This window comes from Boleophthalmus pectinirostris, unplaced genomic scaffold, assembly GCF_026225935.1.
Source record: "Boleophthalmus pectinirostris isolate CB_2022bp ecotype Guang Dong unplaced genomic scaffold, ASM2622593v1 HiC_scaffold_19, whole genome shotgun sequence".
NCBI classification, from domain to species: Eukaryota; Metazoa; Chordata; class Actinopteri; order Gobiiformes; family Gobiidae; genus Boleophthalmus; species Boleophthalmus pectinirostris.
Genome location: NW_026571140.1, coordinates 20,972,773 through 20,988,332, shown reverse-complemented (window position 1 = coordinate 20,988,332; position 15,560 = coordinate 20,972,773). Strand labels below are relative to the sequence as shown.

The 15,560-nt window shown below is 38.9% G+C and overlaps 1 protein-coding gene across 1 annotated transcript; it reads left to right on the top strand.

Moving 5' to 3' along the window:
* The first annotated feature begins 4,237 nt into the window (after positions 1-4,237).
* polr2m (RNA polymerase II subunit M) lies at positions 4,238-13,967 on the top strand. Its single transcript, XM_020941473.2, has 17 exons — positions 4,238-5,714; positions 6,517-6,681; positions 6,763-6,855; positions 6,936-7,049; positions 7,117-7,269; positions 7,636-7,761; positions 7,935-8,063; positions 8,187-8,281; positions 8,358-8,463; positions 8,730-8,813; positions 9,031-9,137; positions 9,363-9,971; positions 11,026-11,059; positions 11,575-11,684; positions 11,866-12,330; positions 12,408-12,627; positions 13,247-13,967. Exons 1-17 carry the CDS (start codon positions 5,577-5,579, stop codon positions 13,388-13,390), a joined length of 2,892 nt encoding a protein of 963 aa, XP_020797132.2. The 5' UTR covers positions 4,238-5,576; the 3' UTR covers positions 13,391-13,967.
* Positions 13,968-15,560: the final 1,593 nt, after the last annotated feature.

The window sequence follows — 15,560 nt, the reverse complement described above, 5'->3', positions numbered from 1 at the left end:
AGCCGCAGCAAGACTGTAGAACATGGCTAATTTTAAATTTCAGTAATCAATTCTCATTATCGTCCATGTTATTATAGTAGGGGACATTGATAAATGCATCTTATTTACAGATTAACAACAAATAGGATACAATGTTTTATGTGCAGTGCTTCTTTGTTAGGTGTTTTCAGTAAATATGAAACTTTGAATCAAGAGGAGAAAGGGTGATTAGGGTGAAAGGGGGAGGGGAGGTGGGTTTCTGGGTTTCATCACTCGGCCGACACTCGGCCGATAAGACAAGCCTCAAGTCTCCGAAAACAGCAAAGCAAATAAGGGAAATCACACATGATTCACAGAATAAAAACACGTAGAGTCCATTCGTTTCACACAATTTAGTTAAATAATGATGTCTCCGAGGCCCATTTTTCTTCATGTTCAAAGAAGTTTAAATTATTTTAATTCATACGTCTATGTTTTAGATCAATTGCCAAAGTAAACTTCCTATTTACAACTTTTAAATTATGCGCCAAGAGCAATGTGATGATTTGTAAGTAGGCTAGGAATACCTTAATTAAATAACATCATTTGTTATATAATATGTTGTTATCAGCTATGTCGATGCAAATTTAAATTTCAATAAACATAAAGCTTTTGTTTTGGTTTTGCCGCTTGCATCATTATACAATGCTGCATTGTTAGCTTTGTCTGTCATCGGCTGCAATAGGGCCTTTCTGTCAGTAAAGTTCTTACAACACAGGTCACTATAGATACCAAAGGGTTGTTGATGGTTTCAACACAAGGCAACCAGCATCAACCATCCTGTGTCAACACAACATGAAATATCTGATCTGCATAGTAAGAGATACACTAGCCTACATGCATTTGAACCTAATTTCTGAGCCCAGATAAGTGACCTCTTCATAGGAAAAGAGCTATTTGTTTGGATATAGTTACTTATTAACCTGTAGAACCTGTAAAATGCCTCTCATATTGTTCTGAATAGTATTTCTTTCATATAAACTGACATGTGCAAACAACTGGACTCAATAGTGAAAAATTGGACCCTGAACTTGATACAGTGCGAGTAAGAACCTCCTGCGCTATATCAGTGTCCGGTTTCTATAAAAAGGGAGGGATTTCACTTCAGGTCATTCTCATCAGGAATCTGATCTTAGTTTTCTAGCTTTAAGGATGACTGCACCGGTGTCTTAAAGACCTTGTTGGGATGAGCTGGTATGGACAGTGTAAACAGCACCAGTGCATTACAGTCAATAGACAAACCATGAAACAATACCATGAAAAAATAATGGCTTCCTTTAATCGCTCATATATCCTAGCCTAGGTATCAATAATGCACAGGAGTCTGTAGCACGTGTTTGTCATGGGGCTGCAGCTGCCCCTCTGTGGTAAAAAAAAATGGTTCATCTGTTTCAATTAATGTAGTATTTGAGAAACAGTAGCAAATGTAAAAATATACTGAAATATAATTTGTTTCAGTTTTATTGTTGTAATTACAATACTGTATATCATAAGAAACTCAAGTCATGTTCTTTTTTTTTTATCAATAGGCATTATTGCTTTTGTCAATGAACCAATATCATAAAGTACTACTCTAGACTTCATGTAGTATTGCTTAGTGACCAATGACAGTAACACTGAGTGTAAACATACAGCCTGCTAGTCCTGAAAGGACAGAGGTGTTGGCTCCGCCCCTTGGCCCCTCCCTCAGTCGAGAGCCTCTGCACCTGTCCCGGGGCAAGCTACAGGCTACGCCCAGCTGGGGCTTCAGGTTGACAGGGGAGGCATCTGAAATGTGGTGGAACAGGTCTGATGGGAACTATTCACTGTATGACTGACAGGCTGACAGGCAGGTGCTCTTATGAGGACGGACTTCAGTAATGACATATGCGTTGTTCTAAACTTTAGGGCATATTTCATCAAGAGAGAGAAGCTGTGGACAGCAGCTCTAGTGAAAACAAAGTGGAATTTCCCTTGTCTTGGACTTGTGGAGTTTGGGGCCAATGACCGCTCTGAAGGCTTGACTCAGGAAGGAGAGCGAGAGAGGGGAGAGGAAAGGGTGGGAGGGTCCCCTTGCCAAAGGAAGAGAAGCAAAGAGTGGACACAACAAGAGACATGCTTCGCTACGGATCAGGGCGATCTGTTTCCAGCACCACCACCACAACTGAGGACTCTCCTGAGACGGAGGTAAGACGTCCCAGATAAAGATTATTCTCCCTGTCTCTTTTACCAACAGGCATGAAAAGTTACTGTGCCTGCACTGTAATGAGTGGGCTTACACTTGGTGGACAGTATCACTACAGCACTTTTACAAGCTGTCATAATTGTAGACATATTTGAATATTAGTCCTATGTTGTATATTTGTGAATTCATGCTTTGACTCCACTGGCAGTGTGTGTAGCACACAAGGCTCTTGTTTGTTTGAACTGTTCTGTGATAAAACAGTCCTTTGTACCAAATGGCCTTTATAGTAACTCATGTTGTTTGTTGTTGAGGAAAGACAAGTGTCCCTGATACTAAACTTTTAAACAATGTACTCAAATGTGCAACTGCTAACCTACTAACTATGAACACAAACACAAAGTCAACATAATACAAGTTTACATAATAGTTGTTTGAAGGTGTATTATAGATATTATAGATGTTTTAAATTGTTGTATATCTTTTCCAGAGGAAGTTCAGACGGCTTAGGTTAACCCTCCATGCTGGAGAAAATGGGAAAAATGCAGACCTGGTAAGTTATTTTGCTGTTATTGTTTTATTCGATGCAATAAAAATAGTTTGAAATAATTTATTTGGACTTGGGCTTATGACAGAATCCCTGGTCCTTAAAGTAACTACAAATCCTGCAAAGCAAATTCAAAATGGACAAATAGAAAAGATTAATCTGGACACGCTACAATCTGGACAGGGTGTGCATGTGAGATAATGCCTACACAGCTGTTTCTCATTTACTTCAAAGCAGACCACTCTGCTCTACTGTAAATATCTTCCATACTATATAAAAAAAACTCATTCTTTCTGGCTTGAATAGCTATAATATAGCCTTTATCTCCTGACTGGATTATTTGTTTTAAAACCAGAAGAGTGATACCTCTGTAAACACTGATCAATGCCAGTGCATAGTTGGAGTGCCAAATTAAACTCACACACTCTCAATACATGATCATGCATTTTAGACCTGTGTGAAATTTGACTGCTGTGGGATGCACGTGTGTGTTTGCTGTGGAAAGCTGAGGTCCTGACCTTTTTTTTTTTTATTTATTTTTTTTATTAAAGACAGCAGAACATAACATTCAAAAAAAATAAAACAAACATCAACGTTTAACAATTGCAATATTCAACATAAAAACAAAAACATAAAGCAACAACCACAACACCACAACAAATACAAAAAAGCCCCCCCATTTCCCCCCAACCACCCACACCAACACAAAGTCAAAACAATATAAATGTGATAGTGCAACATAAATACACCGCTAGGTTCCCGAACATTGATACACTGCGGCCAATTTATAATTGAAGTTCCTTTTGTCAGAGGTCCTGACCTTTGTTTGTGTTTGAAAATGTAAGTAAGGAAAAAACAACAGTCTAACAGACTGCCTTGATGTCTGAACCTTGGCCAAAGATCTACTCCCCAGTTCAGGCTATTGATAGTGCTAATCTCTATGAGGGTGTGACCGGACAGTGCAACAGCGACAGGGACAATGTGGTCAACAGTTGGAGTCTTTCACATGTGTTAAGTTTAGTTTAGTCTTTATTTGAAGGGGTAATGTACAGAGACATTAAGATAATAAAAAACAGAGATGATGCACACCAGATTATAACTAAAATAGCTAATTTACTGTGCAAGTCCCTCTGATAGTAATGTTTGTTTTTGTGTCTTTTCTGTTGTGACCACAATGCTACACATTCCACACCACACCACAGGAATGGCCAATACTGTATATGGCAAGTACAATGATTAAATGCATACTTGTTTCAGGATACAAATAAGTGTGTAACAACATAAAATCTCCCTCAAATATCTTATGAAAATAACATTTGGTTCTGTAATCTTAAAAATAGAACAACTCCTGTACATTTGTGTATGGTAATCTGTAGTGGTGAAGCACCACAGTGCTAATTGATAAGTGAAGACAAAGTTCACCCATTTAATAACTCTCCCATCTGTATCCTGTTCATGAAGTATTAAGCAGCTCAAGCTCAGTGCAGCTGGTGCGTCCGGGACACTGCTCTTGTCACAAGCAACTGAGACTTTCACAAAACTTCAAGTTTGTCTTCATTCATGTTGGTTTCATGGCTTGATGGTTCATTATGCTGTGGTTAATTTAATTAACAATGCTTTTCAAATTTTGTTGGGTAATTAAGGATATTTTAGCAAGAAGGAGGAAATTAATGTATCCATACATCCTTTGCCAGAGTTATAGTTTAAACATTAAAGAAATTGAGAACACAAATTTAAAGGGCATGCTTTAAAACACAACACATGATGGCCAGGATCCAGTCGGCCAAGTTGAGAAGATGTTGAGATGTAATACATCTGCACCATGACACAGATGGCGTAGGACACAGCACCTCAGCCTGTCTTTTATGTTTGTGTAACTACAGCATTAGATTTCATTGTCAGGGAGAATGATTGAGGTCAATGAGCTACATGAGCTGCTTTTCTCTCGCTCACTTCAAGCATACTTTTAACATTTTCTTAAACGATCCAAGCATGCGTTCTCAGTCATGTGAGAGAGAAGAAGGGAGTCAAATATTTGACATTGACATAATTATGTGACAGGGCCTCTTATGTAGTTTTATGTGGTGTCATAAAGAAGGTCAAACCTATAGTAAAAACAAAAATAAAAAGACAAACTAGAGAGTAAATTGTAAATGGACATATTTTTATATAGTGCTCTTCCACCCTCAAGGCACTAAAAGCACTTTACATCAAGGAACCATTCACCCATTCACACACCCATTCATACGCCAGTGTACACAGACACTGGGGGCAAGGTGGGTTAAGTGCCTTGCCCAAGGACACAATGACAGCACATGAGCTGGAATCATACTGTCAACCTATGGGTTAATGGATCTGATCATTCAACTAATGATGTTGATGTCCAAAGCAGGATTCAAATCACCAACCTTCGCATCAGTGGACAAATGCTCTTCTAACTGTTAGTAGCCATCTCATCTTAAGACGAATGAATAGAGAGTCCAGTGTCATGTCTTAAATAATGTCTATAGTTCTTGCAGAGACATAAAAAATAATGAAGCCACCTGACTCTACCCTAAACTGAAGGAATTTGTGTTGGCCTCTTAGCAACCCTGCACCATTTCTCAACAGCATGCTTAGTGTAGACATGTTAGGCATTGCATTGTGCACAGACTACAGTGATGTCTTTGTTAAGCCCTCCTCTCTCTTATCTGTGAGAGATGTGCAGAAAGACACCTCCTTTTTCTGGCAAATGTTCAGAGTGAGGTTACAAGATGTCACGGCTGTGGTGGGACCTTCAGAGGACTAATACAACATAGATAGTGTGGATAGAAAAATTCATTTGTAATTTAACTTTTTGAAGGTAAATGTATGAATTCAAAAGTTTTGTCTTGTCAGTGTTATTTGTGTGTCTACAGTCTGAAGAACAAAGATGCAAAAGAGACGTGGAAGAAGAAGAATGGGCTGATCTATAGAGAGAGGCCGGCTGGCAGGGAGTCTCCTCAGCAGGTAAACATAACTATATAAGTTAAGCATAGTGCATTGTGGAATTTATATGCAAATCAGTGGATATCATTTAAATGATCATGGACAAACAATGACATTATGAGAAAATGGAAAGATTTATTTTTTTTATATTCATTTTAAATATTTGTTTTATATTTCTTGCTAAAGTACTTTTTGCACATATAGTATAGCTTGCTTGAAGCAGTGTTTTTTCTGACTACTGATAATAACAAAAAATTATGTCAAAGATTATTTAAATTTTATCTTGGTTCAAAGGGACCAAATTAGTGACAAGTTTTGTTTAAACCAATGAGCCAAGTAAAAGTGCTTTGCTCATTGGTTTAAACAAAACATTTGCAACTTGTGGCAAATGCCATCAATTGAAACTGAAGCTCTACTCTAGGATCCTGTCCTGTAAATGCTACATTCAAATATTTGAATAACTATAGCTTGATATTAATTATAATATCCATGGATCAAAGAGATGCACATTAGTTTTCATTTGCTGTTTGGTTGTCAGATGCACAATGTCAAGAAACTTTAGCAGCTCATGTACTGGGTTGCAGAAACTTGACACCTTCAATTTACTGAGCACTTTTTTCGCTGTTCCCATCGTCTCATTTCTCGAGCTCAGCAGAAGTGCTCAAAATATCAAATGAACATATGCAGGCATGACTGTCCTTACTGTCAATAATAACTGAACTTTTTGTGCCCTAATAGATTGAGAATACAGGAGGCTTAATATTCTAGTCTAGTGTTAGTGTTGTGTAGAGAAACTTGAGCACTGTGATCCTGTCTCCCTCAGCAGCTCACAGACGGGGCCAATGGGGTGCCCGAGTTCTCCCTACAGCCTCATGGGCCCAAAGTGTATGGCGTGGTGCAGAGGACCGGCTCGGACCGCCAACAGGAAGTGATGGCACGGGAGTGGAGCGTCAGTCACCTCCAGAACGAGATGAGATACATACGAGAGGTGAGACAAACTTGGATATCAACAGTGGTTATGTATGGGATTTCATTGTTTATTATTGACCTGTTTATGTGGTGTGCTTAGGTAAGAGATTCACTGGAGAAGGTGAGAGAACGCATGTACAGCCAGTTCGGAGGGATGCAGCAGTCGATGCAGAAGCTTACTCAAGAAATTAAGGTACATTGCAAATTGACTTTTTTTTTTTTTTTTCACAAATTCTTATGTCATTATGTGTAACATAATGCTGAATGTTGCAGACAGCCAACTCCCGAAGCAGAAGCTTAGAGGCAGAGGTGAGGGTCCGGACTGAAGCCATGGACAGCTTTGACCAAATGAACAGCTCACTTATATCAGCCAATCTTGGCCTACAGGTACCATATCCTAAGAATCTAAGTAATGCTGTTTTAATAATGTTTTACAAGTTTGTCTGTGTTTTAGAAATCTCTGCTGGAAAACTGTCAAAACAGGGTGGACCTGAGAGAGGAGGTGAAAACATTAAGAGGCACCTTTGAAAAAACCCAAGAGAAACTGAAGGACAAAGAGAGGGAGTTGGCTCAAGCACAAGCGGAAAACCAGACGCTGCGGCTACAGGTGCTGAATACTCAAGTGATGGTTAAAAAAAAAAACAGTACCCAGAAGAGAAAGCCAGCAACTTATCATGTAAATTATATACTAGATAAAAGGAAATGCATTTAATCAAAATCTTTATTATGTAATAGCTACACAAACAATGTTGCCAGAGATGTACAGATTTGTACCATATGAATTTATTTTTGGGACTGGCACAAATTAAGACATGTTTACACAGAGAGATTACCATAATATACTTTTAATCTATATAACCTTCTTAGGGATGTGAGCTGCAACTGTGACATTTTAAATACAGTTTATTTCCTCTTTCAATAGTAATTGAGTTTTTATTGAACAGTACTTAACAGTGTGATTTGATGCCTTCAGGTGGAGTCTTCGCAGGAGGCAGGCACTCGGGCCTTGCATGAGCTCTCAGCCAAACTACAGCGAGAGTATGAGGAAAAACTACTCGCAGAACAACGCAAACACAGGGAGGAGATTGAAAACCTACAGGTCTGCATACTTACTCTGTTGTTCATAAACTAGAAGTAGTACTTGTTATTCTTGTAGAAACCATGAACAATACCAAAAACAATACAAGGAATGCAAGTTATGATTACAACAATTGCTTGTATTGTCGTCTGAATTTTCTGCTGAATTTAGTTTTTTTTTAAATATATTTTCAGGCACAACTTGACAAATACATTAGACGACTTGAGGAAGCAGAGAAAACCATCAAAAATGCAGAGGCCAAGATCGCAGAAAGAGACCAGCGGATCCTGGAAGTAGAGCGACTTCTCAATTGTATGGGAAATGTAAGGACTAAAAATGTTAATGATATATGTTTTTGTACAGACTGCTCCAGGTCTAAACAAAGACAAGACAAAGACTTAAATACACTATTTGTTTGAGTGAAATAACTATATTTGTGCTTGCAGGAAAAAAGTCAACTCCAAATGAAACTACAGACATGTGAACAGCGTATTCGTTTTTTGGAGTTGTCTGACACCACAGATTCAAATGTAGTCAAAAAGTATGTTTTTCCTACTTTATTTAGCAAAATATGCATTAGTTTACACCTTATAATTCTATTTATTTATCTTGTTCAGGTCCAAACAACTGGAGAGTGAAGCTGCAGACCTCAAAGAAAGAATCAAACATTTAAATGACATGGTGTTTTGTCAGCAGAGAAAGGTTAAAGGGATGATAGAAGAGGTGAAGTGATTGAATCTATACTAAAGAGATAATCTAGAAATGTAGGTTTCTATTGACAGTAGGTGTGGATTGTCAGGCCAGAAGCATGTAGACGATACAAAGCCCTTTAGACATAATGCTGTTTGACAGTAAACAGTTCTGGGGTGGAGCTAATTTCCGGTTTTAGAGAAGTACCTGAACCTGTCTTGACTTTCTTGTTTTGACTCTTGTTTTAAGTTTCCATTATTAAACTGTGCACATAATACAAGCTATTTTTTGGATTGCAGGTTGAATCACTAAGAGCTCAAGTTGCCCAAAAAGACATGTTTATTTCGGAGCTTTTGGACAGGATTGCGATCGTGGAATGTGAGGTAAGGCCTTTCTATATGTGGATATTTTTGTTATTGGTTAAAGTCGGGGTGTGCGGTGGATATCTTTGCATGGACACAGATCACTGAATCCCTGGGCTGCTGTGCACTGTCCACTCTGTGTGCCATTGCCTGCCATTGTTATGGGTGACCTATGTAACTCCAGGCTCTTTTGCATGTATCTGAGTTGATTGCTTGTTTCCTGTTTTCCTTTTCCTAGAATAATGAATTAGAAGACAAGCTCAAGTATTTTATGTCCACACAGAATAGGCCAAGAGAGGCTTTGGATACAAGGGATGTTGGAGTAGGCTGTGATCTGCTCCCCAGGTAAGAAAAATTAGAAAACTAATAAAGCAGGCTAGTAATGATGGCCTAGCATGCAGAATGGGTATAAGTGTTGTTGTAACTTAATTCTTGAGGAGCCAACTTGACTAAATTAATAATTAAAATACTTAAGTACCATCTAATCCGTTTAGACAGTGGTACAGATAATAGACATGACTGTAGATCTTCTGTAGGCTGCTGTGCTAATATGTAACTGTACCCTTACAGAGATGAGCCAAATAAACACAGATTTTCTCCATCTGAACCATCTCATCCTCATCACTCGTCATTACCTAATCATCATCCATCACCTTTCAATGCATCGTTATCAAGTCAACCACTTTCACCGATTCAATCCATCTCTCCCCCATTGTCTCCCCTGCTGTCTCCCCCATTGTCACCTCCATTGTCTCCCCCACTCTCCACGCCGCTAAGCCCCAGTCTCCCAGTCTCTCCCACCCATTCTTCATCTGCTGTGCCATCTCAATCATCTACATCCTTTCTTCATTCATCTCTCTATCTAACAACTCCAGCCCAACCCAGGACGTTCAGTCCCCAAAACCCTCCCCCCAGCCGTCTAGAAAACAGCTTACTTAAGTACACTCCTGTTCAATACAGCCGCATCCTGGAGGCCAACCCTTCAGTGCCCAGTGGGGTACTGACTTACCCACTTTCTACCGGAGGGGACCGTCCTGTGAGCCCGAGACAAACTGGTAGAGATGAAGTGGACTCCTCAAATTGCCGGGAAACAGCGCCTGGTTCATTGTCGCCCAGTAGACATGGAGTTTATACACCGTTTATGAAGCTGATGGAGATGACAGCAAAGATTAACATTGAGTGAGGGGAGCTTTTGGACATTCGCTCAGCCTGTTTGCACACAGCACCATAAACATGCTCTACACTGTAAATATACACATGTAGTAAATAGTGTCTGGAGAATACATATTTGTTTACTTAACATATGGGCACTTGATCCTCATATTCAGATGAAGCTATATTAATACATCTAATGTGTATTCCCCAAATATTTTATACTTGCTCTGTAAAAAGTCAGTATTTTTATTATTATCATGCAACAAAAGACAATATTTATATTAAAGATTCTTTGTGATATGATAATATTTTATATTGGTGGAGGGAGAGCACACTATAAGTAAATTAACATTAAAGACAAAAAAATTACTGTCCTGAGTCACTGCCAGTCCTGAGCCATTGGTGTAACTATTACATATGACTACTGCCACAATGGTGTTGTATAGAAATTGCTTTTATGTGCCTTTTTACATATCACAAAGGAAGACTCAAACCAAGCTTACATTTGAAAATAAAGATGATAATAAATACTCAGTTTACATTTTTTCATATATATGTCAATATATGCTCTAAAATTAAATCCTTAACTTGAAATGTTACTGGGTTTACATGCTGTAAATGTTTAGATCATTTTGATTTTGGCTATTGCTTTACAAGTTACCTGTTCAAGTCACTGAATATCGTAGATTGGTGCGTATAGGCTACACAGATCTTAGTTTAATTGGCCTTTGCAGAGCGGGGTGTCCAAACAATTATTATTTTTTTGGCCTTCAAGCTTCCTGCTAAATTGGCCCGACTGCTCATAGGCAGAACTTTGTACAAGAAACATAAGTAATTCTGCCACTCAAAAGCATCACATGGCATTGTAATACAGACCTGCAATTGCTGTTCCAAGCCTTATCCAAGGTTCAGGGGCTCTGTCAAAGCTATGTGAAATGCACCAATGTAGATTACTCAGTGTACTGACACCGGTCTGGCCCTGCACTTCAAATAAGTTTTAATGTGTGTAGGGTGACCAGACATCCATATTTACCCGGGAAAGTCCTAGTTTTGAGTCCTGTGTCCCCTTTCCCAGCAGATTTATAACCACTGATTTCCCAGTTTTTCCAACAGTAAATAAGGCATAAAATGTCATTTATTTTAGTAAAAATTTTAAAAAGGGTGCTTAGAAATAGCCAAAACACAAAGAAAATGTGACTATAATGGCTCACATGTTAGTCATGAATGGGCCGAGTGCTTAACAGTTTTCCTTGATTATGCACTCGTTTCACAATTTTATTATTACCAACCACCTCAAACCGAGGGTGTTTTGTCCAGCAGGGGGCACTCATGAAATGTCTACCTGATGAACAGTAGAGGGCAGTGGAGCCTCAAGCCTGCAGAGGGGCAACAGACTTCTCATGAAGAAGAATCACCCTGTGTTTTGGAGCATCATGGAGGAAGGTGGAGGTGTTTTGACGCTTTTTCTGAAACATAAATCGTTCAGTATTACTTTTATCAGGCTCTAAAGTTACTATGTTTAATGTATCGGGTGTAATATTGTTGTAAAAGTAAGGAAGTAGTGGTGAATGTTGAGAATTTGACGTGTGTTTGTGAAATGAGGAGACGAGTTAGCTGTCACTAGTAGATGGACATGTCGTGGACCGAGCGTCAGGGACAAGTGGGAGACCTGACAAAACACAGCAAAGAAGTCCTTCAAGAGCTTCTGCTGCGACAAGAGAAGATTCTTTCCAATAGGTAGGTTAACTATATAATTTACTTAACACCTAATTACCAATGAAACTACAGCAAAACTTCTTTTTTGTAATTATTGATTGCACCGTAATTTACAGTAACAAAAAAACTAAGCCTAAATGTGACATTGGAATTTTCTAGTCTTTAAAACCATGTAATGTTTTTGGTTTATGTATTTTTGCAGAAGGCTTATACAGACACTAACGGACAAAGGGGAAAAAATTAAGGAGTTTGCAGTGAAAATACAGCAAGCACTTAAACAGCATGAAGAAGCAGAGAGAAAGCAAAGACTTGTATCTGAAGCCAGGATGGAGTTTCAGTCCAAATATGAACAAGCTTTTACTATGCAACAACGGCTGGTTCAAACCTCATCCTCACGAGGCTACTCAACACAAGTGCAGCCTTTTTCACCCTCTGGCAAATCAGCAGAGATGACGATGGAGAAGACCCACGCTCCAGAGACTGGACTTGTGGAGGCCATGGAGAGGGTCACACTCGGCAAAGGTTCAAGTGGCGACACCAAACAACATGACAGGAGATCAGTGGAGAATTATTTTGTTAAAAGTCCAGCTAAGCCTCACTATTTAAGTGTTATAGAAAAGTCTGAACATGTTCAGTTATCAAGAAAGTTAAAATTCAAAACTAATCAGTGAGTTTAATTTTTATTTAAAAAATTTCCAGTATATTCACTCCTTCTTTGTGTAACAATTGTGTTGCCTCCTTCAGGCTGCCAAGCAAAGATGACATTTCTCCTTCAGCTTCATCGTCTCCCAATCAGTCCTCCATAACGTCCTCTCTCTCAGCACAATCACGAAGGGAGCGTGACAGGAAACATCTGGATGACATTACAGCTGCAAAACTGCCTCCTCTGCACCACAGTCCTGCTGAGCTGTTGTCACTGGAAGAATCAGCTATCCTCATCAAAGAGCAGACCAAGAAACAACAGGTCAATAGTAATAGTTATAATTTATAATAATATCACACTCAGATCAAGTGCAGGTTCTGATCCTGGAAAATTTGCTGGATATTGGCTTCCAAATATCAATTCAGTCGATATCCTGATTGGTCATTTAATTGATGTATAACACTATTTACTGATCATACTTGGCCCAGAAAGTCTCAGAATGTTTGACTTTTTGTTTTATTTGAGTTTAAAGGACATAAATGCTGTATTCAGTCTGTACTGATATCTGCTGATATCTGGTACCGGCAGATACTTAAAGCTATAGGATAAAAATCTGTCTCAGAACTTTTTTTAATAAGACTTGTTCAGAAGAACACTACACAATTGAGGATTTCCGTCCACACTTGTATGAGCAAATCAAAAAGCAGAATGTGGTTAGTACAATATAGTTGTACTAACAGCATTGAAGCTGCAGAGGGCAGTGTTTGATTACCTCTTGAACTGGCACGGCTTGTTTAATGAGGACTGGACTAATCTTAAAGTATGCGTAATTTTGAATGGTCTAACCAGTACTTTATGGTGGTGTTTCTTTTTTAGACTTTTCTGTTTTCTGCCTACAAGTCTATTCATGTTATGTCTCCTTACGTTGTTTTAATTTCAGGAGTTACAGGCCAAGCTGGCAGCCCAGAAGCTGTCTGAGGGATTGAAGTTCTCTATGGGGAGTTACACTCCTGACAGTGGCCCCATGGCTGCCTACAGAGAGGTTCATGATGATGGAGCCCAGCTCTCCTCAGAGGAGGACTGATCCTGGGAGCCCAGAATTGGGGAAACCAGTTGACCTTGGCCCCGAGATAAACAGGCTTTGGACCTCGCAATCAAAACCCATCAAACTGGATTTCCACTCCAAGGACAAGCAATTCTCAAAGAGGAAAAAGAGTCTTTGCCTGGTGTGAACGAGGCTGAATGGCAAGTTAAAAAAGTAGCTTAGTTAACTGTCAGTCAGTCTGCTACAGGCTGTTGTTTCTGTCCTAAGGAAGTATAATACCTGCTGCCCGAGTGAGGCCCACATGCTGCATTTAATCACAGGAATATTTCTCATTATTAAACATAGCAGGCACTGGCTTTCTGAGGCCCATTGTGTTAGTTGAGTTTGCATCACTGGACTACTTTACAGTATCTGGATTTCAGTGGTGCATGGCCAATGTCATGGAGCTGCTTATAGAAACAATTGAATCAGTCATATGTACTATTTCTTCTGTCAGAAATTCTTAAAAATAAAGCCATCTGTCAGGATTCTTATGTTTTAACTTTTAAATCAGTTATGACTTTGCAACATCAAATGAGGTATTTATATTTTAAATAAATTGAACTTCAAAATGAAAGTGAGATTATCCCAGTTGATTGTGTTTTCTACATTGCTCTCCACTTCAAAAACATGTTTCATTTGCAGAATAAAGGTCATAAATAATAATTTATTTATTTTTTTATGAACCATGCATTGCTTTCAGTTACAAGTGAGTGATGGTCAGCTGAGAAAACTATTTGTAAAAAATGATCTTGTGAGATGTTATCGCACCGGATTCTGTGATAAGATTAATGTCTAGGTAGTGAAATATTGAAGCCTGATGACTCTGACATCTGGACTGCATTTGGATCATGTTGTTGCTTGGAACGGCAGGCGATGATGATGGGACAGCAGCAGGCTAATGCAACATGGCAAATACCATTTCTCAACTTCACTAATATGCACTTCAAGATAAAGAGTGCCAGCTTTGTTCAGCATAGTTTTGCAAACAGTTTCCATCAGGTCTCCACCAGCTTCACTGCTTACTTAAGTAGGGGTAAAGGAGTACTTTATTGAGGAAAGCAATGGGGCACATTTTGGGGGAAATGACGCTGGGTTCATATGGTCAGTCTTGGCTGCTAGATGCTCCTTGATAACCTCTCATAATTGCTATTGAGGCATTGGAGGGAGATGTTTAAGTGTGATTGCAGTATATCAGATCGGCTGAAGAGAGAGCCATGATGACGTCCAATAACGAATACACCAGAGAATCCCATTGTTCTGGGGTTAATTTTACAGTCTACCTCGCTTGTATATATTTGGAGAATGTCATCAATTATAGGGCATTTTTTTCACATTCTAACATAGTAGATTATTTCAGGTGGGGGCTATCAATAGTCTTGACTCATGAAGCATTGCTAGGTTGCTTGGTTGCGAGGAACTCAGAATTTAAATTTATCAGTCTTTTTTGCAGATAAAGTCCCTGAAATCCTTTTTTTCCTGAATGTGATTGTGAAACATTTGCCTTCAAAGGGCAGTCTGGCAGCTCTAAATTAGACATACAGTATGATGATGTATAGACTGGCGTTAAACTCAAGTTGGGCCAAAGCAGTATGATTGGATTATGTCTGTCAAACTCTTTTGCCTGAGGTCATACTTTTCCACTCTCTGATGTTTTTGTCATAATTTTCAAAAACAATGAAGTGCACAGCAGCTTTCCGCAGATAAGGTTACAGCTTATATCGCCTCATCCCAATTAAAACCAGCTCTCCTCCTCCACCTACTCACTCAAAACAAGTGCAGATTATGTGGTCATTTTATCACCAGCTTTGAGCAAATCAGATGCAGGTGGGACACTGATATAGTGACTCTTCAATCAATATATGCATTATGTGAAATGTATAGTATTTCGTATTGTTACCTTTATCTGATCACAACAGTGGATTGCCAGGAAGTCTTGAGAAGTCATACAAAGGGTATATTTGCCACAGTCAGGAATCAAATCTGAGTCAGTACTGTGTGTTCAGTACCAGGTGAGCCACAATGTTTTAAATGGTTCACTAGTTTAAAGAGCGATAATACGTTTAAATTGGTTTTATTTATATCTATTTTTGAGTTTTACTTTTTTCATTACATTCCTGTTTGCATTGTAGTTTCATATTTGGCTGTCCACTTAAAATCGTGGTATGAT